Raw genomic sequence first — 26,806 nt, 5'->3', positions numbered from 1 at the left:
TAATCCACAATCCATAGCGTTTTCTTTCTTTTTTTTTAAATGCAGAAATATTTAATTGCGTTATTTTAATTGCATATTAATTCATAGTAACTCTTTTGCGATGTTTTCTGAATACTCTTTTGGTTGCTATGGTGATTGCATTGCTTTATATCCCTATGCACCGATACATCGCGGTTTAAATATGTTTTTAACACCATGCCTTCCCTTCATATCAGCGACACAAAAAAAACAACCCCTTTTTCTTAAAGGGTTAAAACAAAAAAAGATCAAGGAGCCCGATCAAAAGACTAGTATGAAGCCGACCGGTCACTTCTTTGTTACTCCGGCGGGTCGGGAAAAGGGCAACGCTTCCCTGTGGCAAGCAAAGGGTTAAGCGCCATTAATTTTGGAGGTCGAAATGCCAACCGGTGTTAGAATAATTGGCCATCAGGACTAGAAAGCCGAATAACAGCGATCAGGGAGACCTAGAATCTGCCGGCAGATCGGCCCCATTTGGCCCTCGTCTAGTCTGCCCGTTTTTTCTACTTTAAAGACTCAAACCTTAATCAGTTGTTGGTCTCGTCTTAGATTCAGGAGCTGTATGTCTATCCCATGCATGTTTAATACCCTCACTGTATTACCCTCTACCGCTTCTGCTGGGAGGCTGCTCCACTTAACTACCACTCTTTCATTAAAATAACACTTTCTTAAAATCCAGCTTATCCTCTGGCCCTCTAGTTCTAGATTTTGGTCTCTTGTTCTAGAATTTCTCCTTCTCCTGCACTTGGTTAAATCCCTTTATGTGTTTAAATGTCTCTCTCCAACCCCCCCCCCTTCCCCAAATCATACATAGGGGGGGGGTCTGCAAAAAGGAGGATGGAAAAAAAGAATGAAAGGGAGAGAAGAAAAGCAATTTCAGGGAGTGTGTCATCAGAGGGGGAGGAGAGGAGCCTGAATGGGAGAGGAGGGACCAGGCATGTGTGAAAGTGTCAAGTAACCAGGGACAACAGCAGAAGCGGAGCTATTAGGGAGGCAGGCGGTGGGCAGGCGCATCGGCTTCTCATACTGCGGGGGGAAAGCACGGAGTTCCAGGGCAGATCAGGGCCTGTGGGCCACACAAGCTGCCGCTGCTGCCTTCAGCCTCACCCTTTGTCAGGGGCAGAAAAGAGAGAGAGAGAGAGGGGGAAGAGTGTAACCCGAGCCGCAGACACAATAGGGGATCGCGCACACTCACACACTCACACACTCACACACTCACACACTCACACTCGCACACTCGCATACACCCAGACGCCGTCTGCTCCGGTCTGGAGACGTCTCTCTAGCTGCAGGGTGTCTCTCGTTGAAGATCCCTGAGGTCTGGGGGTGGGGGAGGCTGGGAGGGCCCGGAGGCTTCGATACATGAATTAACCATTAAGGAGAAGAAAAAGAAGAAGAGAATAAAAGAAGAATTCGGATAAAAGAATGGGGAAATCCAACAGCAAACTGAAGCCGGAGGTGGTGGAGGAGCTGACCAGGAAAACATACTGTGAGTGTTGAGGGGGTCGCTGGCGGGGGTGGGGGGCACGGGGAGAGGTGGGTGGGGTGGGTTGAGGTGGCATTCTGCGCTTGGAATCTTCTGATCTCTTGCTGAGATACGGGACCCGAAGCTTCTATGCGGAGTGGTAGCCATGGGCTACAGCAATGGGTGTGTGTGCGCGCTGCGGGAGACAGGCAACCATTTCAACTGCGATCCTGTAGATTGCAACACCTATCATGCTCATCCAAGCACCATCAGTGCTCATAGTACCTTCCTGCTCATGGTGGTCTTATGGCTGACTGTGCTTAGTGGGTGTTGTGGTCTACAGTAGATCAGGGCAAGAGGCTGCCTGAGAATAATGGGTGTTGGTGCAGGAATCAACAGTAGGTGGGTGATGATGGCTGGCTTAACATGATGGGTGTTGTATTGCTGCAGTATACTGTTACAAGAGCAGGTTGGGTGCTGCTGCTAAATGGCAAGGACTTGGTTAACGTGATGGGTGTTGTAGTCTACAGCCTATGCATGCCATTGAATGAACATAGTGGGCATTGGAGTCTGCAGCTAGTAACAGGATAGCTTAGAGTGATGGGTGTTTGCAGTTTTAGGGTGAGCAGGACCCCCTCTCTTCGCCTGGGTGCTGATATAGGAAATACATGCTGCAGGGACTCTCCATACCAGTTACTTGCTGAGGGGGACATCTGGTCACCCCAGACTCTTCGTGACCCCAGAAGGTCCAGGGCTGCCCTTTGTATCCCAAGAGTTACCCCCTGCAGGGTCATTTCTGTTCCAGGGCATTACTAGATCCCCTCTGTCTATAGTACTGGGGGGTATAGACAGATGGGATTAACCTTTTCAGTGCCGATCTCTTTTTCTGGCGCTGAGAGTTAAGAAACTCTAGTATTTAACCCATTCAGCAGGGGCTATCCACGGCTCTCGGTTAGTTGCCATTTATGTAACGTCGGAATCCAGGGAAGACGACATGCGCGGTTATCCTCCGCTCCCTAAATTCGCAAGTTTCGTAGCGGTGCCATCTGCGTCTCATTAAACTCGAGTATTGGGAATAATTAGGCGCGCTTGGCACAGGGTTTAGGATATTTAACCCTTTCACTGCCAGAGTTTACCCCAACCCAGAGCCGAAAAGGTTAATGTACATGTCCCGTTCACAGCTGGTCACAGGCTGTCCCTGCTACACGCCAATTCCACGCCATGCAGCTGTCCTGTATCCAACACGCTTCAGGCCTAGATAAGGAGAGTCAGTGTGGGAATCCTGTATGTCGGGTACCGCGGGGCAGCTAAAATCTCGGTATTACCCTCTGCTATCGGTCTAATGGGGGCTTCTGGTCTAAACCTCACGTCAGAGGCGTTTAAACTTCCAAAAACAAAGGAATGCCTGAAAAAAGGGAGCCGATCACGCCGGCCGTTACAGCGCTACGGAATCTGCGGGCGCCATATAAATACATGCAATTATCATGTTCTGTTGTTTTCTGTAGCGCCATCATATTCCACAGCGCTGTACAACGGGTGGTATAACGTTAACCAGGATGTACCGATCAAACAGATTTATGTTCCAAGCGCGGCCGCTGCCGATGACTTAGGTGATGAGGAATTAATGATCTTTCCAGAAAAAGAGTAAAAGGCACTTAAAGCGGCAGTAACATTGCTTTTATTTCCCCGTAAAACATACACTGAATTATTAATGGTTTTTTTAATTAATAAATGGTGCCGCTCTTCAAAATATGGCTTCCTGTCCCTTTAAAAGCCACCCGCGCTTAGAACCCGCTGCGTACCGCGAGCGATGTTTAAGGAACGTACGGCGGGTGCTGGGTCTGTACCTGCGCGGGCCGCGGGTTGGGGGAATGGATTCATTTGGAAGGCGTTATGGGAATTCGCTCGCTGTGTGTTTAGAGCGGCCGAGTTCCACAGGCAAAGTTTAAAGGGCTGCGCGGACGAGGAAATAGTGGAGACGAAGCGTTTAAAAATGAGACAGGACCTCATCCGCTTCCAGACAGAAAGCAGGGCTCCGGTCTAGAGAGGCGAAGGCCAGACGGCAGTCGTAGGGAACGGTGAATGGAGTATCGGGGACTGGCTTGAAGGGAAAATGCAGAAGACCATGGCATGTTGAGGTTTGGCTATTATGATTCCTAGATCCAGGGCCAGACCCGGGATTTAAATTGACCTGGGCCAGCGTCTGTCATAATGAGCCACAAGCAATCATCTTCTGGAACGTTCTCTGCTACGCGCTTCTTCATTGAGGTCCCAGGTGCACGTAGATGGGAAGCCTTTGAGGAGCGCGTAGGATCTCTGGGGTTCAGGAAAAACTCTGATGTCCTTCAACTGCAACCTCAGCCAGGTTCTTTGTGAAAGGAACCGAGCTGCCGGCTTGGCCACCAGTGAGGAACCCGTAGGTCTCCGGTGGGTGATCTGGCAAACCCCATGGGCAGATTAGGACCTCGAGGTCCTCTCACCAGTAGATTGCATCGGGCCGAGAAGATCGAGAGCTGTTTGTGTTATCAGGAGACAGGTGGTTATCCCGTTACGTAAGCGATTAGACAGCTCCGTCTCCGAAGGATTACAAACAAGAAAGTCTAGCTCTTAATGGAATGGCGTCTCCCGCGGGTCTATACGTTAACGAAGTCTGTCTAATTCACGGCATTATCTCTCGCACGAGGGAGTCTCTATTTGCTGGAAATGTGATAACCGTAAATGTGATTTCCAAATATAGATCATTACGCGCTCCTTAGAACCGATCGGGGTTCCGGTACTTCTTGTACCGGAACGCGTTTTAGACGTCATCTGCACATATATACCTTTTCCGACGTCTTTTTGAAGCACGCCGTACCCCCCCCCAGTACTTTTCTGCCGAAAGGTTAGCGTTATATTTTTAACGATACTTCTGGTGATGTTCTTGACGTCTCTTCCATGCGCGGAGTCTGTTTTCCGTTGTGCTGGAGTGAGATCCGTGAAGAAGCAGCAGAACCTCCTCCCTCGGAGGCATGTGTCGTCCTACGTGCGTGGGCACCGGGAACTGAACGCTTCTGGGTTCTCCGCCATCCCTGCTAACGTCTCGTTCTGTTCCTTGGAACGCGGTGCTGGCTCCGTGAGCTGAGGGCCGGCTCGATGGGATGCGATGGATACTTTACACCCGGGACCCGCTGGCCACCCGGCGTGGAGCGGCAGACCTCAGAACCTGTGGGGTATTCGTTTTTTTTTAAATTGTCCGAGAGAGGTTCGACGTAGCGGCTCACCAGTTGGGTTGGTGGTCTTCATAGAGGTTCTAATAAAATATACCTTGAATGGGACACCTGATTTAAATCAGGGACTTGTATATGTGACGTGCAATTAAAAAACAATGGCTAGAGGCAAGTGTGGTCAGATCAGGCTCTAACGTCCAGGGCGTCCATACCTTCTCTGCCTATATGCTTTTATTGGTAGTTATTTTAGAAGTTTGGGGTCACTGAGCTGTTTCCATGGAAAACAAGGACATTTCTGGCTGTAACGTAATTACAAAAGGTTTTTTTTTTCTAACGATTAATTATCCTTTTAAACTTAAACTTGGATCAGCGAACACAACGTGCCATTGGAACACAGGAGTGATGGGAGTGATAAAGGGCCATTGGAACACAGGAGTGATGGGAGTGATAAAGGGCCATTGGAACACAGGAGTGATGGGAGTGATAAAGGGCCATTGGAACACAGGAGTGATGGGAGTGATAAAGGGCCATTGGAACACAGGAGTGATGGGAGTGATAAAGGGCCATTGGAACACAGGAGTGATGGGAGTGATAAAGAGTGATGAGTGTCTATGAAGAGATTCCATTAAAAATCAGCCGTTTCCAGCTACAATAGTCATTTACAACATTAACCCCGTCTATGCTGGATTTCTGATCCATTTCATGTTATTTTCATGGACATAATTTTCTTTTTTTTTTTTTTTTTAAAAACAAGGACATTTCCAAGTGACCCCAAACTTCTGGGCACCAGAGAGTGTGTGTATATGTGTATATATATGTGTGTGTGTGTGTGTGTGTGTGTATATATATATGTGTGTGTGTGTATATGTGTATATATATGTGTGTGTGTGTATATGTGTATATATATGTGTGTGTGTGTATATGTGTATATATATGTGTGTGTGTGTATATGTGTATATATATGTGTGTGTGTGTATATGTGTATATATGTGTGTGTGTGTGTGTGTATATGTGTATATATATGTGTGTGTGTGTGTGTATATGTGTATATATATGTGTGTGTGTATGTGTATCTGTGTGTGTGTGTGTGTGTGTGTGTGTGTGTATATATATATATGTGTGTGTGTGTGTATATGTGTATATATGTGTGTGTATATGTGTATATATGTGTGTGTGTGTGTGTGTATATATGTACACACTGTCATCTGACATGATGTCATGCTGTGTATCGGGAGTCTGTGTAAATATTTTGTGACGTTGATGGTTTTTTCGGTCTCGGAATATCGATTTGAGACGATCGGGGATCGGTACGGATAAACATGCAGCAATTGGAGTTTGTCCGACTTGCTACAACGTTCCAAAACGTTTATCAGTCTACCCACAATCCTGCCACGATGCGCTGCAGCCAGATGGATTAGAAGATGCAGCTGTTACGCGGGGTCTCCCCCCGGGGTTGTACCCCCTTTATCCCTGTCAATGAGGGGCACCCCTTGAGTATCTCGCTCCAACCATCTGACCAATAATGCAATTAGTTAATTTTAAGAATATACTATGTGATTATTCCTCCCCATTAAGTTGCCGATTGTCGTGGATTGGGCCAGGGTGGGGGAAGAGAAAGGAGAGAACATCTGGACAGGAAGTTAAATAGGGAATGCTGGCTCTGCCACAGACTGCCTCCCATCCCAGCTTCCACGAGCTGACCTTATAGGTAGTTTTAATAACTCTAGTTAAGTAACCTTACAGGGAAGAATGCGTATTAAAGTGCGCTGTGAGTAACCCCCAACCCCCCCCCCCCCGTGAGCACTTAATATGCAATCCTGAAAAAAAGAGAGAAAAATACCTGGGGCAGAAGCTGCAGCCCTGCAGCTGCCTTCATCCTCTATGGAGCGACAATTCTTGCCTCTGATTGGCTGCTTGAAGTGGCAGGAAACTGCTCCCATTAAAATCAATGCAAGCGCTTTCCCGGGGTTGGAACGGACTCCGACCCGCAGCGCAGAATCCCCCAATGTGTTTGCAGCTGGGGGGGGGACCACCAAAAATGAAAGGGGCCGTCAGCTGTCGTATTCATTAAATCACGAGGCCGGGGGTCGCTTTGCTGTCCGTTTGGGGAGAACGCCGGATAAAGCTGGGGGATAAAGCTCGGTCCCGCAGGAATTTGTCCTTGCACCATGAACAGAAATCCACCGGTGGAATGCTACGCGGCCCACGGAAACTTAACCGTTTCAACACCGGCAAGCTGCTATCCTGACGCTTTGGTGGGGTTTGGAAACGTTGGGAATCTCCAAAAAGTAGCAAAAAGACCATCTTATTGCCTTAAAATTCTCTTATCTGAGCGTCTTTACTGACATGTATCAGTTGGAGGTAAAGGAGAGAGATGCGATATTAACATTTAAATGCTTAAAGGGGTTAAACTAGGAAGTATCTTTCTAAGGTTTCTGTGTAATGTACTGATGGGGTGGTGGATCAGTGGAATGCGCTTCCAGGAGAAGTGGTAAAGGTTAATGCCGCATGGGATAGGCATAAGGTTATCCTCAATATAGACAAGACCGATGACCAAGGAAGTCTTACAAATAAGCCATAAAATTCTGTTCTAGAAGCGACAATACTTATGGGGATCGAGCACCCCGTCCTGCCGAGCCGCCCCGCGCATGTTCCGGATAATCCCGGAGACCAACGGCTCCTTCCATGGGAAATTGGAGACCTTGCTGGGAGGATTGTATCCATGGATGCACCGGGCCTGGAAAATAAATACTCACAAATAAAACTCCCCGTGATTTACGATGCTTGCGCCTGATGAGGTGCAGAGTATTTCGATGAGGGTCACCTCTCTGTCCTTGAGTAACCCCTATCAGTGGGGGGGGCATGAGGTGTCCTCAGCACCCACCTGCTGGAGATCTATAAATCCGAGGCGGTTTCTTGGGGAATATATATTTGCATTGGGGTAACCCCTCCCCCTCTTTTGTGTATCGCGATCGTGCCACCCCATATTATTTTTATTGGGTTCAGACCCCCCAAGAAAAGGTTGGCTTAAAGCGGACAATCCACGGGGAAAGCATTCTCCTCGCCCATAAAACCCACCGCTGTGGAGGGATCTGAATCTTCGCTTCCAAGACCTGCGCGAGACGCGATTCCATTAACGCTTTGGCCCCTGACGGAGCCGGCAACTATCCTGGCGAGACGAGCGTCGGTCGGGTTTCATCCCTCAAATATACCCACGACTGACTTTCATTCCTTCTTAGAACCTTCAGGTCCTTCTTAGAACTTCTAGAATGGGGGGGTCTCCATTCCCAATGTGGTTACGTTCCATGCCGGGACCCCTGGAGGAGATATTATACCCTATAAACCGTCTACAACCAAGTCCTTTTAGGGTTTCTTTTCTGATTCTTTTTTAATTTTTTTTTTATTTGACTATTAATAAAAACGACGTTATAATTACATACTTTTATAGGGATTCACCAAATTGTCTGTTTATAGTTAGTATTGACAAAAACCTGGTTTCATCTCATTTATCTCCAATAAGCCCCCTTTATCTGCAGACCTGGAGCCGCCGTTGCTGTCAGTCATGTGATATTTGGGGTGACTTTCCCGGCTCAAACACCACACTGAGCTGATGCTTTATGGCAATGCTAATGAAGTCCGCTCCTCCATAGACTTCCATTAGTCAGAGAGTCCTGCTGGGTGATTAAGACTGAGCCATTCTATTGTTCCCCACAGGCAGTATGATAAGGAGTCGGGGAGTTTGTCTAGTAGATCAGAGCTGAGATAACAGAGCGAGAAATCCAAACAAATGGCTAATTTGCAGATTATGGGGCAAAAACAGTTTTCTTGAGTTTTTTAATCTGATACGAGTAATAAAAACACTTGGTGGGAGCCCCCCTTTAAATCCACCCCCCCCCCCCGTTATCCATGCAGCCGAGCCGAGAACTTCTCCCACCTAATTATCGCTCCATCTCCTCTTTATGTTTTATTTCACCCCCTGCAGGCGCCGTCCCGCTTAACGGCAGATCTGTGACTTGCACCAAGATGCGGATTCTCGTTCTCCCAGCACTTATGCCGTTTCATACATTTTCTGTGTTTTTTAATAACTTCCCGCATCGAGTCTGAAAATTTCACTCCGTTATCCTGCTTTAGACGAGCCATGAATTATAATTCCAAAAAATGTTATTTTCTATGATGGCCGGAAGCCTGGAAATCGTCATCCTAGCAAAAAAGGCCCACATTTGAGACCAAACGTGATCCCACCGAAGCTAGATTCTCCTTCATTACCAAAATTGGCTTTTTTATAGAAATATATGTAGATATCCCCCAAGAATACGTTTGGTTGGTACGTAATAAACCTGTGAAATGCGTTGGGGTCCAGCTGACTGTCCCTGGGCCCTACATGGCTGTCGGTCCTCACATTATTGCCTTAACTTGCCCCCCCCCCTTATTTTCTTTATCATTGGGTTAGAGTGGACTGAATGATAGCTGCTATGTGTCCTGTGATTATGGTAAGGAGAGAAAAGCCGTGAGACTTCATACCGCTATTTCTATATCAGGCATACGCGGCGTCTGAGATCGAGCGTTGGCCCACGCGCCCGGCTAAATCCCTAATTTCCAAATACACCTGTCCTAAAAATTCCAGAATTCCGTGTCTGCGCGTTTCCCCACTGGTCAGGGCCGGGCGGCCCCCAGGGGCCCCTTGTGCTGCCGTCCTCTCTTACACAGGGAATTAGAACCGTTTTTTTTTTTTGTAAATTGCTTTTTTTTTGTGAAATTGCTTCTCCACTCCCCACCTTCCATGGCGTTCCCCGCGGTGTCTCTGCTGGTGAGAAGCGTCTCCCGTAATGAGGGAATTCACCGTCCCGGCTGTCTCTCGCTCCCTTCCACCCACTATTTCTATCTCTTGCCGCAAGTCTTCTCCCTCTGATGTTGTGTTTTTTTTTTTTTTTTTTTTTTTTTTCTTCCTCCCTGAACAGTCCGTTTTTTTTTTTTTTTAATTCACATAAAAGCATGGTGTTTCCGTCCGCCGGGCCGTCTCGTTCATTCTCGCAGACGTCTGCTTTAAAGGAATTCAGAAAGCAAATATGCACCCTATACATCCATACATAGGGTAATCGAATGGCACGTATGGAAAATGCACATTACAGGGCTGGATTAAAGTCCCCGCCGCCCCGTTTGGTGTATTGACTCTGATCACCCTGTGTTTCTGTTGTTCACCCAGGGTGTGTATGCAGTACTTAACAGAAGGGGTTAAATATGTCGGTCTAGCTGTGTGCCTACTGTCCGTTAACCCCTTGACGTCCATGGTGGCGATCAGTCGAAAAGCCCTGGGAGCGTTTAAAAGCAACTCCCCTAACAACCGGAGGTCCGTGGAATCTGGGAGATGGCTTTTTGGAGTCTATCGGATACATTTTATTTATTTTTTTTATTTATTGTTATTGAGCCGACGTAGAAAAAGATAGCTTTTGGGACCTCGGAGGTCTCTTTCACACGCGAATTACTTGTGGTTTTGTAGCTTGAGTATTTAACGGTGAGCAAAATGCAATTTTTTTTTTTATTTTTTTTTAAATGTGATAAATGGAGAAACCGATGCGCAGAAAAACTATAGAAAGCCTGATGAAAAATGGAATTATGGGCAAAATCTTGTAAAAACAGACAAATACAAAAAATGATTGGTGATGATATAATACCTCCAGCGTGTAAGTCCGTGTACCTGCTTTTATTCCTCCCCACCTACCCTGCTGCCAGCGATCTTTGGGCTCGAGCCGATTACCCCCCCCCTGTATTACAGGCTCGCTGGGTTTGCCGTCTGTCCCCCCGCTGCCCGTATCCCCTCTCCTCCCGCGGTATCTCTGACTCACGCCAGCGGTCCAGCGATTCATTCCTCCTCGATATCTCTGCTCCCCAGCTGAATCTTTTTTTTTTCTTTTATTACGTCTTGGAGGATAGGGGGGGCTTGCTATATAAAGGGGCTTTTACGTGAATTCAGGTCTGCGCATGATCTGGGGCTGATACCCCCCCCCCATGCTATAGGAGATGAAAAAATTATTTAGAGGTCCGACCTTAACGCAAGCAATCCAATTATTCACAAACACGGAATGTAATATAATGCCTCGGTATAATAGGATTCCATATAATGATTAATACCTTGCATAGGGTCCTTTACCCCATCCCTTTACCCCTTGGGGGAGCATATTCGGTGCCCACCCCGGGCGCATGCCACGTCCCTGATACGGCGCTGATCAGGAAGTAAATGATAATGAAACACTTTAATGTTCTCTCTTATATTAATGTTGTTGGTTTAATTCAATTCATTAAGGGCAACGTCCCAGTAGGACTAAAAATTATGAATCTATAATTTGGCAATTTTGGGTGAATTTTTAAATAATTTATAGTCCAGAATTAACCAGCCTAGCATGACGGTCTATTTTGAGTTGTTGAAGATCCATAGACAGTAAGGTCACTTGTTCTCTTCTGTGATCCGAAAAGCATTCTCCCCTAGGATTGACCGCCTGCCGGTACCCGTCCGTGCCGTGGCATGCTAACCCGATAAACATTCTTTTTGCTTTCAACGTTCTGTTCTATAGATCTTCTTCGTACTTTGGGGATGTCCATCTTGAGTATTCGTTGAGTAAGACGTTGATCCATGACGCACAATGTTTAATTGTCTCATGACATGTTAGTTAGGGTGATCTCAAGCTTCTGTGGCCCCCAAAAACCAGGTTGGACAATCCAAGGTGTTGTGAAGACAAGTAGCTAGTGGCTATTCGGTCCTGTGATTAGGTGAGGTTGTGAAGGTCTGTGATCCACAAGCCTAAGATTCTCTGATCATGATAGGAGTCATCGTCTACACCATCATGGGATTAATGAAGAGTCCATATCCAAGGTGACCTCTACAATATGCCATTTTCCTGGCAAGTTGCCAGATTTATATTGCATTTTTTTGAGTCACAAATGACCTTTTTGAAAGCCACCTTTCAGATATGGTGAGTGAAACCTACAAGGGCCCTGATGAACTGGGCAGATCTATCCTTTCTCGTCCTTGTTGTGTCAGCATATTAGAAATAGCTTCACATCTGTTCTGTGCCATGACTAGCAATGAACACAGTGCCGCCATTATCTAAAGCTGGATGTTCATTTTGACATTGGAGATATAATTGTCCGTCAGTATCTCTTGTACCGGGTTTCCTCGGTTGGACGTCATAGTGATAAGAAAGGGTCACGGGGATGTAGACAATGGTCAGCCATTTTCAGATCCCCTTTCCACCTCGTACACCGGGGAGGACTGCGGGTAGATGAGCCTTTGGAATCCTGACACCTTAGTTCTGCAATACCTGGCTGCTACCTCTGCTGTAGTTGTTCTTGGATCATACCATTCTTGAGGACAGGTCTTCCTCCCTTGGTGGGTCCAGCTGCTCCCAGAAGGTGTTCCCATTCAATTTATAAGCTCGGTTCTTCTTGGACATTGAGAGACAACTTCTGTTCTTGACATATAGGAGCGCTTGTACATTGACTGGGACACCAGTAGTAGGTACTTGCATTCAAGGAATCCATGGAAGCGAAACACCTTGATCAGTCGGTAAGACTTTCTAGAAGGAACAGTCTTGCCAGTTGCTCGATGATCTGACATTAATTATGAAGACTCTGAGGATTCCCAGCTAACGGGAACCAAACAATAGACATCCTGATTGCGCTAACTCCCCGCGGAGATCAGACAAATGTGAAAACTCTTCTCCTGGTGAAATCAAGCGTCGCGGGAACCTTTATCACCAAAAAGTGGAGAGAGGACATTTTTAAGGGTGTGTTCAAGGACGAGGGAGAATGACCCAGAGAGAGGGCAAATAAAAGAGACAGATGAGGACAGTCGAAACACAAGTTGTTGTCTTTTGATTGCCATATATTTAATTCTGATCGCGTTCCTCTGAGGGGTTGCGACAGAGGATTATAGTTCAGGTTAGGCTAATCTGTGAAGGATGTAGGACCTCGCTGTCTAAGCAGGTCTATTACGAGGTCCTCGCCCTCGCTGGGATAATCGATTTAGAGAAGACGCATTAAGATTTTCTGGAAAAAAAAAAAAAAATAGAACTTTTTTTCTTCTTAAAAAAAAATAAAATTGCTGACTAGAGATGGCCGTATGGACAAGCTGTCGGGCAACTTGGAGAGCTACATAGGGTGCACTTGCTGCCGGAGCCTGAAGCTTTTTTGGAGGGTGTGGTTAGAGGTGTGGCTGGGGCTGGGCTTCACAACACTTCATGTGACTTTGCGACCTATGGAGGGCTATTTATGTAAAGCATTTAGATTAAAGTTTAATTTGTTAACCCATTCCCTGCTGTAGAACCCTGCGATACCCTCATACCCAGCAAACATTCCGAACTCCCCCAAAAAAGGAGGATCTTTCATAAATCTATCAATCTTTACTGTCAGTGAACGGATCAACGGGTCATCCAAACTCTAGAATGTTCCGGGATTCATTGAGAACCTCATACGAGGATAACGATTCATTTTAAGACGGAGCTGGTGTTTAGACGGTGCAGCGGGGGGGTCGCGTTTGCTTGTAACGTTTATGTTGAGGCGTGCTGATTTTCTAGATCATTTCTTTTGTGCAAAAGCTTGCAGTCTAATTGCCAAATAATCTTTCTTGTGTTCTCTTGCAGTTACGGAGAAGGAGGTGCAGCAGTGGTAAGTTACAATTCGCTTCTCTTTAATGGATGTGTAGTGAGTGAGAGACATGTGTCAGGAGTTTGTATGCATGTGTGTGTGGTGTGTGGCTTGTTCCGCATGCGTCATGCAAAGTGTACGGGGTTCCTGCGGATGATTCTTAAATTGGACCTGCGTTCTACAAACGTGGACCACCTGGTTCTCTGCAGGGAATTATAACACTTTATTCCTCTATAATACAGATAACCAGGGGTGGGCTGCCCTTGGGGGGCATTTTGCCCCCAATACCTGTCCAAATACTTCAAACAGGTCGTGTGACTGCAGTGGGGGTCACTAAACATTAAGTTGGGAACTTTCTAAATGAGACTCTTTAAATATTAACCCCTTAATAGCCTATCATATGTATTCTATGACTTGTCATTGTTTAAAGGTCACTTGAGTCTATCAGGGATATCGGCCATAACATACTGGAAGCAAATCTGTGAGTCTTATATATGATCCCAGCGGGGTAGAATAGGAAGGGGCCGGCTCCAGACTGTGACCCTGAGAATCTGCCCCTCCACCCTGAGATTGGGGCAAAAACTAAGATACAAGGTCAAACCCTAACGGCTCCCAGCATGAATGTGTAAGTGTGGATGAGAGGGAGTGATTAAGTGTGTTAGTGTAAGCATGAGAGTGTGTGTGTAAATATGTATTAATGCACATGAGATTTACTTAGGGGGGCCGAGGGGCCGACCCTCCGGGGCAGAGGGTGCCATCTATGCTTGCTTACCAATAAATAGAATCTGAAAACCTTGATTGACAGGGTTTGTGGATTAGAGAGATCCTCAGCTCTTCTTGGGGGTCTCATCACAGAGCATGCGCAGACTTTAAAGCACTCATGTACCACGCTACAGCCCCTGCTGCAGCCTACGAAGCCCGGCCTGCAAATTCTACGGAACCCTGTCGACCTATGTCTCCCTTAACGTGACCGAGACGTTTAACCCCCGACCCGCTCCCGAAATGTGGAAATTCTATGTTCCAGCGCTTGCATCGGATTTTGCCGATTGCGGAAATTTGTTCTCGATGTTTTTTTTAAGCGCTGATGACGCGCAGAAGGATTCGCCTCGTATGTCCATCAGACTTCCAACCCTTAATGGATTTGAGCGATGGTGATAAAAAAACATTTATAGACTCGGAAATTCCAGGAATTAATCCAATCAGAATTCTAAAAATAGCCGCTTTTAAATCCCCCAAAGTAAGTTATTTTAACAATGTGCAGGTAGAATAAATGAACCATAAAAAATATATATATAGTACGTATGGAAACTATGTAATGTTAAGCTCTATAAATACATATACCCTATATAATGTACTTTAATAGGCGTCTGTGTTTAAAGGGGCCGCCAGATCACCCCTGGATTGGATTATTATTATTATCTTTGTTATTATTGTTTTTTGGGGGGTTTTTTTATATATATTTTTTGAAGAATGTTGATGTAGTCCTTAGTAAATACGGAAGTCTTTTCTGGGGAGTCTCGTGATAGCTGCATGGTCCCTTTCAGGGATGGGCTGGTCCGAAATTGTTCTCAAAGGGCCGGTCTGACCTGGAGGGGATCAACGGGGGGGCATCTGGTAGGCAAAGGAGAAGAGCAGAAGATATTTTGTATCTGATTATCTCAATAAAGTAGGTGGTCCGAGGCGGAATCGTAGAGAGAGCTACCTAGGTTAGGGCCTGTAGTAAAGCAGCGCAGATAACCGTACGAGAGCTTTATACACAAATGTGTCAAATGTCCAAAAAAAAAAAATTGACATTATTTTCGCAGCTTTTCTAGAAAGCGAGGGCAGCAGAGAATCCATCGGGACGTTTAAAACATTCCTCCGTTCCAAGACTCGTTCAAGGTCAGGCGCGAGAAGGTTTTAGTATAAGTGCAAAGTCAGGTAGCCCCCTCTTCCCCCCTCGGAGAGACCTCCTTTCCAGGCCGTCGCACAGGGGGATGCCTTCAGGGGGAATTTTAGACGCGGGCTCCAGACGCCGTGCGAAAGAGCTGAGCTCGCAAGCGGCAGCCGAGCGTGTAACAGGGTTTAGTGATTCAGTGCCCAGGACGGGTGAATGAACCAAATCCATGCATAATTCACCCGCAGCTGCTGCGAGACCTCCGAGCCGAGCTTCCGGCGGGATATTCCCCAAACCCCTCACCGCTCCAACCTTCGGGGTCCGGCTGCGGATGGCGATCGATTTTGTTCTTACATATTAGGTCAATAATAACAAAGAATCTGCCGGCAGATCGGCCCCATTCGGCCCCCGTCTAGTCTGCCCGTTTCTCTAGCTGTAAAGACTCAAACCGTAATCAGTCGTTGGTCTCTCTACAACCCTCTCCATGCATTTAAAGGGGGGGGCACCAGGTAAATGTAAAGGGACCACGCGGCTGTTGTATATGATGGCTGCGTCCCTGTGTTTTGGGGGGGTCTCTCTCTCGTGGGATTGTTGTTGGGTATCGCTGATGTCTGTATAATTGCGCTGCGGTTTCCGGTGGCGGCGGCAGGCGGTATGCGTTAATGCGCGGTTATACTCGCCCCTGGTGTAACGCGCTCATATTATCTGCGGGGTAATGATGTCTAAGTGGTGAAGAGGGTAATGGCAACGCATCAGGCCAGACGGATAATTGCAGGACACCGTGAATGCTTCGCCAGTTGCCATGACTACCGCACACATCATGGCAGCGGCGGTCTCTAGGGAACGTAGTCGTTTCTCTTGTCTCCTACGTGGAATAGAAAATGGGGTAAAAAAAAAATCCCCCCCCCAAAAAAAAACATGTTCTTCTCCGTAACACTAACCGCGCCAGAGGGGTGCCGTGGCACAATGCCAAAATCAGGTCTGGAAGAGATGATGATTGAGAACATTCCATTGGTTGCTATGGTGATAAAATCACTTTTCAAGCATTACACCGGAATCAGTTGTTGGTCTCGTCTTAGATTCAGGAGCCATATGTCTATCCCATGCATTTTCAGTTCCCTCGCTGTATTACCCTCTACCACTTCTGCTGGAAGCATGTTCCACTTATCTACCACCTTCTCAGCCAAGTAGAACTTCCTTACATTATACCTAAACATTCCATAATGATGATGATAGCAACGGATTGGAAGCTTTAAAAAAAAGTTACCCCGTGACCTCAGAGCAGCTCGTTTCCAGCTTTTATTGATAAAACGCTACCTAGAACATTTTAAAACAACGGAACATTAAACTATATGCCTTTTTCTATGAACTAACCAGAAATTGGCTTACTTATTCCTCCCCGTCCTGAATTCCTGAGCGACCAGGCCTAATGTGCCGTCGAGGACAGTCTAGGTAAAGGTTTTTGGCAGTTTTCCTCCCCCTCGCTCCCTATTAAGCTAAAATGGAATCTCTACTGAAAGTTCTAATGAAGCCTCCTTTGAAGAGATAATGGTTGTCTTCCTGGGGTTCTGGGATCACAGCTGTGTTTACTGATACCATGTGATCTCTACCTTCCCCTGCCACCAAAAATCATCCTCCATCTGCTTCTCCCCCTTCTCCGACGCACACAGGGTTAGATTCACTTGTACACAACACTGGCGCACATTAAACAGATTCTGGCGCATGCACTTTCTAAAAGATATACAATGGGGGGGGGGGCGACTACATTCTTATACATGCCTGTACTTACAGACATCACAGCCAAGAGACAGACAGACCCCCTGTTATACATAATGCAGACACGCTCTGATTTATCACACTGGGGTGTGTTTGTGGGGGTGAGTATGTGGGTTTGTGTGTGTATGTATTAATCTGCACATACACCGGAGAATTCTCGAGCGTATACAAACGTGTTCCGGTTCTAGATCCCGGAACATAAACAGATGTGTGTCGGAATATACATACATTTCCGGAATTTACAATTGCCGACACCAGAGTGTCACAGAGGGACAATCTAATAAACACCCCCCCCCCACACACACACACATATACACTTTCTATGTTTTGGCAGGCCATGTAAGTATTTTTCTCCTTCCTTCTGGATTTTGAAACACAGGCTTTGTGTTAATTGGGGTGAAATTGAGCTTTTTCCAGTTTCTCATTTAATTAGCAGCAGAAGGTGGAACGAAAGATTTGGAAGGGGTGTGCGGAGGAGGGTGCTTTGAAGGATAAGATTTCTTTATGGACGTAGAGACCAGGCCAGTCAACACTTTGAGAGCCAAAATTAAAACCGGTCCACCAGAGGACTGACTTTTGTGGCCATGGGACATCAGCGAGATGAGAAGCCCACACAGTGTTGGGTGATGGCCTAGATTGACATTACCTGCAATAATGATTAGTTTTATTCAGAAAGCTTCAGTTACCCATTCACTGAAGATCTTCCAAGTTCAGCCAAGATGAGTCCTTCAATGAGACCTCTTAGCAGGAGCTTGGTAACCTACTAAGTAGCTACAAGTTCCAATGGAACTCCTTATATCTCCATGAACGTTCAATTAGAGCCAACAGGATCTGGGCTGCCTAGGGTTCCTCGATACTTAAGCAATCAAGTTCAACAGTGTAACTCTCTATATCTCCACGAACGTTAGATGCAACAGGATCTGGGTTGCCTAACTTTAAGCTATCAAGTTCAGCCAAGATAAGTCTTGATCATCACCTTCAACGAGACCTCAGGTTCTTAGTAGCAGTTGAAATGGAACTCTGCATTTCTTCATGATTGTTCAGTTGGACATCACAGGTTCTGGTTTGTCCAAGATTCCATAACCAGTTCCTGCCAGTTGCTAACTATTCTATATTCATCAAAAAAAATGTGCGATTCCAAGTGAACTCAGGGCTTATTCGAGAGAACCGAGACGCACGTTGATGCTATACTCACCGAGTCCATTACGAAAGGGTGTGGGGGGGTGCTTGGAGCATCATGGTCTGCAGTCTGTCTAGAATGGACAAGTTTAATAAAGAGCTGCCAACTCTTAAAATCCTGAAAACATTTTGTCCCTTGCTAAGGAAGTGAGTTTCGCAGAGGATAGCGGTGGACAGGTGTGAAACAAAGCCGATCCAAGTATAACTTTGTATGATACAACATGCAATGCGGCAACTATTCCATTGCGTGAAAAATAAGCATTTCCACCCAATATACGCGCAGATCTGTAGAATACTTTTTCCTCCTCGTGTCACGCCGAGATGTCTCTGTCCAGCTAGAGGGCAGGAATATATTTTAATCGGACAAATATGATCTTCGATGGTATTTACTTGGGTAATGCAATCAATTAAAGGCCAAGCGATTTGCTTGCAAGTGCAGAACGAAGCTATTGAAGGAAATTGATTATTTTTTATACAGATTTTATCTACCTGAAAAGGACAAATTATGATATGGCCTCAAATCCCTTGTTCTGCTGGATAAGTATAATCCCCCTATTAACCAGGATTCCGAGGGAATGGAAATGTCGTTTAGAACACGCTCCTCGTAACAAGGAATGAAATAAATAGAACAGCTGATACGAAGCGACTGGTCGTGTATAGAACTTGACTTCGCGTCTCGAGGGCCCCGGAGTAATTTCTTTATTTGTTACGGTGACCTTTTTCAGGCTAAACTTTAAAGTAGATCGGTCACGTTCCCAAAATCCTAAATAATCCCCTGAAATTATGCTTAACAGTTAAAAAAAAAAAGCAAGATATATCCTATGCATGTTTAAATTCCTTCACTGTATTAGCCTCTAACGCTTTTGCTGGGAGGCTGTTCCACTTATCCACCACCCTCTCAATAAAGCAGAACTTCCTTGCTTTCCATCTAAGCCTACGACCCTCTTGTTTTAGATTAGGGGCTCTTGTTCTAACGTTTCTCCCCCTTAAAAAAAAAATAAACATATTCTCCTCTATTCGGTTTCTGATTGGTTCAGGACTTTTATTAAGTGAATTTTTAATGGTTATAAAAATAATTTTAGAACTGGTGCAAGACTCGGATCTTAGCAGTTAGGTTGATGATTGCCGTCACAAAGAAATGAAAACTCTTTCATCGGCGGACGGGGGAACTTTTTGGCTGCGGCTACCTGGAGCCCCCCTTTGCGGGATGCGGATGGAAGGTCCCGCTGACGTTGTGGGCGGTGCCGCTGATGTCACAGGACGCGCGCCATTGTTGGAGGGGGAGTGGGTCGTACCACGACGACGTTCCAGCAGGGGTCAGATGAAAGCGCTATATTTCTTTAGCATAATTAACATCCAATTAAGATGATTTTAGAAGCCGCTGGACCTTTGAAAGAAGACATTTACGGTCTGGTGATTTTAATGCTGTTGCGGTTAAATGATTTATTTCCGTGTAACGGTTGCATACTTGGCTCTTTTTCAAAGTTCTCAGGTATGTGAATATACAGGCTTTGCTTTGAAGCTTTGAAATGGTTGATATTTTCATATAAATCGCCTTTTCTATGCGTTTGGCTGGTGTGCTAGATGTGCAGTCCGGGCCTGTCCGCCATCCTCCCAATAAAGTAAAACATCCCTACGTTCCATCCGAGCCGCTGTACGTCTCTTAAACAGAACTCTGCTGCCTGCTCGTAACGTATTGCTGAATATTTACTTTGCGTAACAAACCGTCCGAAGTTTCAAAATGCCAAAAAGGGACACTTTTTGTTTAGGGGGTGTGGTTAGAGGTGTGGCCAAGGGTGGGGCTTCAATAGTATATTTTATTTATGTAGCGCCAACAATTTCCGCAGCCCTTCTTACTGTCCGTACTTTCAAGGGGTCCGACAAAACTAGAACTAATGGACTAAGACGAACCGATACATTAGGTAAAGAGGACTCGGCTCGCAAGCTTACAATCAAGAGGATTTACCAAGACTTTTTATATGACTTTTATTTTTATCTGTTGTTTTTTTTTTTGTAAGGCATTTACAAAGTAAATTTTTATTTAATTACAGTAATTTATAAAGCCATTTTCTGCTGTTTCTATACACATTATTGGGGCTTTTAGGGCTGTAGAACCCTGCGATCCCCTCATGCCCAGCAAACATTTTGAGCTCTTGGACTTTGGTCCTACAGAGAATCTGGCCTTCCTAAACAGGGACAGTTGGGAGGTATGACATCTAACCTAGTGTCCTTTTTCTTGCAGGTACAAAGGCTTCATCAAAGACTGTCCCAGTGGTCAGCTGGATGCTGCCGGGTTCCAGAAGATTTACAAACAGTTCTTCCCGTTTGGAGACCCTACAAAATTTGCAACGTTTGTTTTCAACGTTTTTGATGAAAATAAAGTAAGTCAAACTCGGACCCCCCCCTCGTCATTTTACTCTTTAGTATTATTGCCTTCTGTGTAATGGTGGAGACCAAGGGAAGCGTCACAGTGATATGGATAGTGATACGATAACAGGCCCCACAGGGTGAGATTGGGAAAATATTGCGGCCTGTGAACAAGTCACGTGTTCCCCTAATGTTTGAACGGTGACCCAGAGTGCGTGACTATGACACGTTCAGGTATATTCTAACAATTGTATATAATACAGTCCTGTGCAAAAGTTTTAGGCAGGTGTGGAAAAAAATGGTCTAAAGTAAGAATGCTTTTTTAAAAAATAGACATATTAATAGTTTAATCTACACTGATCAATATTTGGTGAGACCCTCCTTGAAAACAAACATCAAAAAGGGAAACTTGCACTTCTTTTAACCTACCTTGCTGATGCAGTGTAGCTACCCTGTGAGTTGTTGCTGTGCTGGGTGTTGCCATCGTCTGTCTTCTTGACATTAAACGGTCTTTAGCAATGTTACCTCGTTAGTGAGTTTGGCCGTTCCTCACCCAGTTTTGTTCTTCCTACACCGCGGCTTCATTTTCAGTTAAAGATTGTGTTTCAATCTACATATTACATTTATGATCATAAGCACCCATTTGGGGTGATTGTTTAATCATACATCTAACTATAGGCCCACAAAATCCCTGGCCTCTTACCACTGATTCTCCACTCTGAAATTGATAAGCTGTAAAAGAACAGTGATGTGCTTTTTATTTTTTTTTTCACAAAGAGCTCCCAATAAAGGCTCCTTGCGCTGGGTTATGACATCATCAATGGAGAAATTTGTGAAAACCTATCCGCCAGAAGCTATCTTAATACATGACATTACTCCTAATCGTCTTCTCTGACCGTTATCGCACCCCATTAAATTCATTGTTTCCAGGCGATAGTCTGTGTCATATCTCAAGCACTTTTCCTTATTCTCTTACTGTTTTTTGCCAATTTTCCCTCAAGAGGCTGATCTCCAAACCAACACCCTTCTTCCTAAGAAGCGCATCTCCTTTCCCCGTAATAAGCCTCGTCGCTATGACACCGGGGATAAAATCGCGCTGAATATTTTTGCCTTCCCCTGTCGCGCAGTAATAGGCCATGTTAGCCTCGGGCTACACCGGAATCAGTTAACTCATCTCCCTTCTACCCTAATTTCTCATAAAGCCGTGTAATAATATAGAACTGGAAAATTGGGACGAGCTGCTATAAAAAAAATTGTCACTCTTCATATTTTTAATATCTGCATAATTTGGTCCCCTCTGGCTTTTAAACCGTTAACACGTCCATATTAATTATAACACCATATTCACCATTATTGTACTCCACGCTGCTAATTCGGTTAGAACAGTAAATCAAGTCTTGTAATATGTGAAGGTATATTATTTTGTATGGTTTATGTAAAGCGGAATTACTCTTATCATTCGTGGGGAACATCCTGATAAATAATCCTTAATGTTTGTTTCCTTTCCCGGTGCTCCGCTTCTTCTCTTCGTCTTCTTTCTTCGTCCGCTTCTCCCCGGTATCGGCTCCATTGACCAGGCCTTGCGGAGCGCTTCCTCGAAAGGGCGGAGCCTCTGTGCACACCCTCACACGATGCTTGCCGTGGCTCCGCCTCTTTTGTAGGAAGTACTCCGGGAGATCTGGTCAATGGATCTGATAATGGGGAGAAGCAGAGGAAGAAAGAAGACAGAAGAAGCAAGAGAAGATGCCAGTGGGAAGTATATACCCCCAGATGTGAATAAATCTCTAAAACCGAGACCCACTAATGATCTCTTTACGTGATTTACTGTGGCTAGATCCATCTTGACGTGGTTTGATACACGGAACATTAAATTCTGCCCGAAAGGTGATATAAGAATATCTATTTGGGAGTTTAGTTATTTGGTACGTCGTTCTTTATCTCTACAGGATGGACGTATTGAGTTTGCAGAGTTTATCCAGGCTTTGTCTGTCACTTCCCGTGGAACGCTAGATGAGAAGCTGCGCTGTGAGTGATATTACAATTTCTCATTAAACTGAGAGTTTTCCTTGGCAGGCGGCGCAGGGTCGGTGCAGCGCTCGCCGTGAACCCGTTTGCTACGATCACTCGAGACGGGACAATCATGATGGGCGCGTGGAGCATCTTCATGTGTCAGATGTTTTAAAATGTTCTGCACATTTTATTTAAATGTTCTTGGATGTAATGCAGGGGAAGTTTCAGGTGGTAGATAGGTGGAATCGCTTTTCAGCAGAAGTGGTAGAGGCTAATACAGCGAGGGGATTTAAACATGCATGGGATAGACATATGGCTCCTGAATCTAATACGATACTGGTGGAAAGCGCGCCCCATCTCACCCAGCATCGTCTGGGGGCTTAAAGTGTATTTCTGCAGCTAACTATCATCTCCTCCCCCACCTAGGGGCCTTCAAGCTGTATGACCTGGACAATGATGGATACATTACACGGAATGAGATGCTGGATATCGTGGATGCGATTTATCAGATGGTGGTACGTACTGACTGTTGAAGAAATCTTCTGAGCCTCTCGGCTGTTCTCCAGCCAAGTACCATTAGAAGCTTCTTGTTTCCCAGCCTTCAACAGGTTCCATCTGTTCCGCAGCAAATGCCATTAACTTCTCAAATTAATTTGTGTTGATGAAATTTAGACGATTTCCACTGGATACAAGTTCCAGAGGTTCTGAAATTCCAATGTGCTTGCAGTCCATTATTGGGGGGGCTACGGGGCGCAGCGTCTTGTTCTTTGGATGCTTCTGCTTTTGTTACATTTCTTCTATCGTGCCTCGTCTCAGAGCATAATGCTTAGCTGTGCATACCTGAATCTTTGTATATTATGAGGTCATGGGCTCTTACCGGTTGTACTTGGCGTTTGCCCCTTGCAGGGAAACACAGTTGAGTTACCAGAAGAAGAGAACACCCCAGAAAAGAGAGTTGATCGGATTTTTGCCATGATGGACAAGGTACGAGCGAGAGGTCACTGTCCTTCTAGAGTGAAAGTGTCTGTCATTGTACAGCGCTACAGAATATGATGGCTCTATATAAAACAATAAATAATAATAATCTGCCTGGGGCACAGATGGAGGTCTTGCCATGGTGGAGTCTAACAGGACATGGGAGAGCCGCAGGCAGGATACAATGTTGCACAGAATGTGTTACAAAGTTGGGGAGTGCGATTTCCGTGTAACAAGAAAGCAGTTTGCTAATCGCTCGTTTCCGTTTTACTTTCGTTACAGAATTCAGACGGCAAACTGACCCTACAGGAGTTTCAAGAAGGATCGAAGGCAGACCCCTCCATTGTGCAGGCGCTATCTCTATATGATGGACTGGTATAGGGACCTCCGGTCACAGCTGTGTGTGAGTAGATTCGTGAACTCGTACCTCCCGCGTTTTGCAGGGAAAGGTCCTGATTTTCGGGCAATGTCCCACCAAGCTGCCCTACTGTCCATGTTGGCTGGTTGGGGAGATCCTCTGACCTACCCTTACTGGCCCAGGGGGGCCGTGCGTTGCGACGCAGACCTCTATCACAGCTCGGACTTGGCCACTTTGTGACGCTCTGAAGCTGAGAGCCACGAGGTGTGGGTGTGGTGAGCATGGGGGGCACTGTCCCAATTATCCCACCCTCCCCGGGTCTGGCCATACCCCTCCCTGCCTATACCCACACACCCCAACACAGGTGTCCCATTCGGGTGCTGGAATTGTCGAGAGGCATATGAATGACACCGCATCATTCCCTTCATTCTTTTTGATCCGTGAAGACCAGAAGCCCTCCTATTCTATGATGAGCAGAAAACATTTTATCTGCTGAAGAAGGGGAAATGGGTTGAGTAATATGGGACTTGTGGGAATGACATCACCAAATAAGAAGAATACCTAGCCCCCCCCCTTTTTTTTGTTTTTGTTTTTTAAATATTGGAAGGAAACATAGAAGCATCTGTGGTTTTTGGCAACGAGCCACGTTTTAAAAGCAGAGAATATGCCAAATGTGGGACACCGTGGCGGGGGCAGCTCATCACTCTCAGCGCCTATTGTGTTCCGCTGCAGTATTTGCCGCGGCGCAGTAAAGAAATGCCGTTCTCCTGTTGCGGAGGTGGATGCCACTATTAACCCCTTACCCTCCTGTTGCTTCTGCCAGCGCAGGATAAACAGGCATCGGATTGTCCTTCCGCCTGCGCGCCTTCGCAGCTCCTTTGTCACAGTCTCAGCTGTCTAGAATAGCGCTCTCGTAGAGCTGCAGGCGCGAATGCCTTTGGGAATAAATAGACGAATGTAACTTTGCGACGCTTAATTTTGCAAGAGATATTCAGGCGGGGAAAGTGTCAGCCGCCGAAAGTGATAGTTACTCGGAAACGGAGCTCCCTCACCTCTCGTTAGGAGGTTGATAGGACTATGATGACATCATGCGGCTAAATTTATAGGATGCAAAGAGGGTAATGCCACTAGGGGGCGCTGTGAGATCATTACAATGTTGGAATAACGCTCATGCCCCATAATAGACGCAAATTTTTTATTTCCAGGATTTAATTTTGTGTGTCTATGTATATGTACACAGATTAAATGAAATTAAAATAATATTTTTATTAAATTATTTAAATAATATTAAAACAAAATAATATATATATATAAATGTTTTAATATTATTTAAATAATTTAATAAAAATATTATTTTAATTTCATTTAATCTGTTGCTTTGGTGATAAAACCTCTAATACACTTTGCGCCAAAATCCCATCCCCCCCCCCATGATACCCACCGTTATTGGGTTTATTCTGGATTTTGGGCTGATATACCCCTCGCGTCTCATTGCGCATGTTTACATTTTGAGTTTTGGTTTAACCTGTGCTTTAGATTTTTAACGGCATTTTTCTTTTTTTTTTTTTTCAGGCGCCCTGGGTTTCGGACTTGTGTAACCAGACCACGCCAGTAATACAGCTTGCCTTCCTCCTATCCGTCTTCACTCCCATTTTCGACCGGGGATGGGACGCCTCTCGAAACCTTCCCCTTTCTCCTTTTCTCGAGTTACCTTCGCCTCGGCTCTGGCAGGCTCCGGTGAGCAGGGATAGTATCCACGGCTGCCGGTACCTCCGTGGTCCCCGACGCGCTTCAATCCTCCGATTGCCCCGTTTCCCGCCTGCAGCTTCTCGTGTTTTCTTGCACTCGCGGAGGATTGCTCATTCGAAAAAGGAAGAACCAGCCCTTCCCTCTCGCTTGAAGACCTACGGGTTGCTGGGTCGCCTTCCCTGAACGTTTCGGGGCTCTTCCACGATGATAAATGAACCGTCCCTTGGGTAGTGGAGGAGGACATCATAGAATGGAGGGTTCCAGAGACTCCAATGATGTTTGCGGCTGTTCTTGGGTTAGAATATCTCTTAAAAAGGGAAAAAAAGACTAGGCTGGATCCGTCTGCGTGTATTTCCAGGCCCTGCAGAGCATGGCACTCAACGGGTTGGCTCATTTTACATGATGCTGAATAATGCTTTTTTTGTGAATAAGTGTTTTTTTTATACATATATATATATATAGCATATCTTTTTATTTATTTTTATGTACCTGTGTGTCACATGCTTTGATCAGATGGGTGAGGAAACCATGTATCCGTTTAATTAGCCCCTTGATTGATTTTAGCCTCTCCGTACTTCACAAAGTCACACTTCGCCCTATCTAAAAGGTTCCGATATTTTCACGCCTTGTCAATAAAAAGTGTTCATTATAATAATTTTTTTCTTATCTTACGCGATTTAAGAGCTTCAACTCGATACTCATGAAATGTCCATCGCAACAAAATGAGACATCGTATGGTACCCTGGGACAGTCCGGTGTCTGTAAGGTCAAAAGAGGGTTTGCGGAGGCAGCTTGAAGAAGAATTCCTTTTTGGAATGTATAGAATTCGTCAAAACCAATTTACTAAAATCCAGGCGATTAAAAATTACGTTTTTTCCTTTTCAAATATTATCCATTTCAGTAGAAATTACAAAAAAATGAAAACCGATATTTCTGCTAGAGGCGAGTCCAATTTAATTAACGAGCGTTTGGAAAAGAATGTGGAAAGTGGAGAATTTGGAATGCAGAAGACATTTTTCTCCAGGAATTTCAGTGCGTTTTTTTGTAAGTAAATAGCTACGCGCGCATATCATGTAAGAACTATAAAGATTACGTATCTAAGGTATGGCTTCAGAAGCATAGCAGATACTCCGCGTGGTGCCAGATGAATTTTTGACCTTTAGCAAGGGGCAAGGAGACCGCCGTTT

The 26,806-nt window shown here is 45.5% G+C and overlaps 1 protein-coding gene across 1 annotated transcript; it reads left to right on the top strand.

Annotated features, from left to right (window-relative positions):
* The first annotated feature begins 956 nt into the window (after positions 1 to 956).
* On the top strand, positions 957 to 26,274 carry NCS1 (neuronal calcium sensor 1). The gene is made up of 8 exons (XM_053472838.1): positions 957 to 1,507; positions 13,326 to 13,350; positions 20,403 to 20,541; positions 22,474 to 22,552; positions 22,964 to 23,052; positions 23,444 to 23,521; positions 23,795 to 23,915; positions 25,443 to 26,274. The coding sequence occupies exons 1-7, from the start codon at positions 1,444 to 1,446 to the stop codon at positions 23,891 to 23,893; spliced, it is 573 nt and encodes a 190-aa protein (XP_053328813.1). The 5' UTR covers positions 957 to 1,443; the 3' UTR covers positions 23,894 to 23,915; positions 25,443 to 26,274.
* The last annotated feature ends 532 nt before the right edge of the window (positions 26,275 to 26,806 follow it).

Source organism: Spea bombifrons, chromosome 8 (genome assembly GCF_027358695.1).
Source record: "Spea bombifrons isolate aSpeBom1 chromosome 8, aSpeBom1.2.pri, whole genome shotgun sequence".
Lineage (NCBI taxonomy): Eukaryota > Metazoa > Chordata > Amphibia > Anura > Pelobatidae > Spea > Spea bombifrons.
The sequence above is the reverse complement of the archived record's forward strand: the minus strand, read 5'-3'. Positions and strand labels throughout refer to the sequence as shown.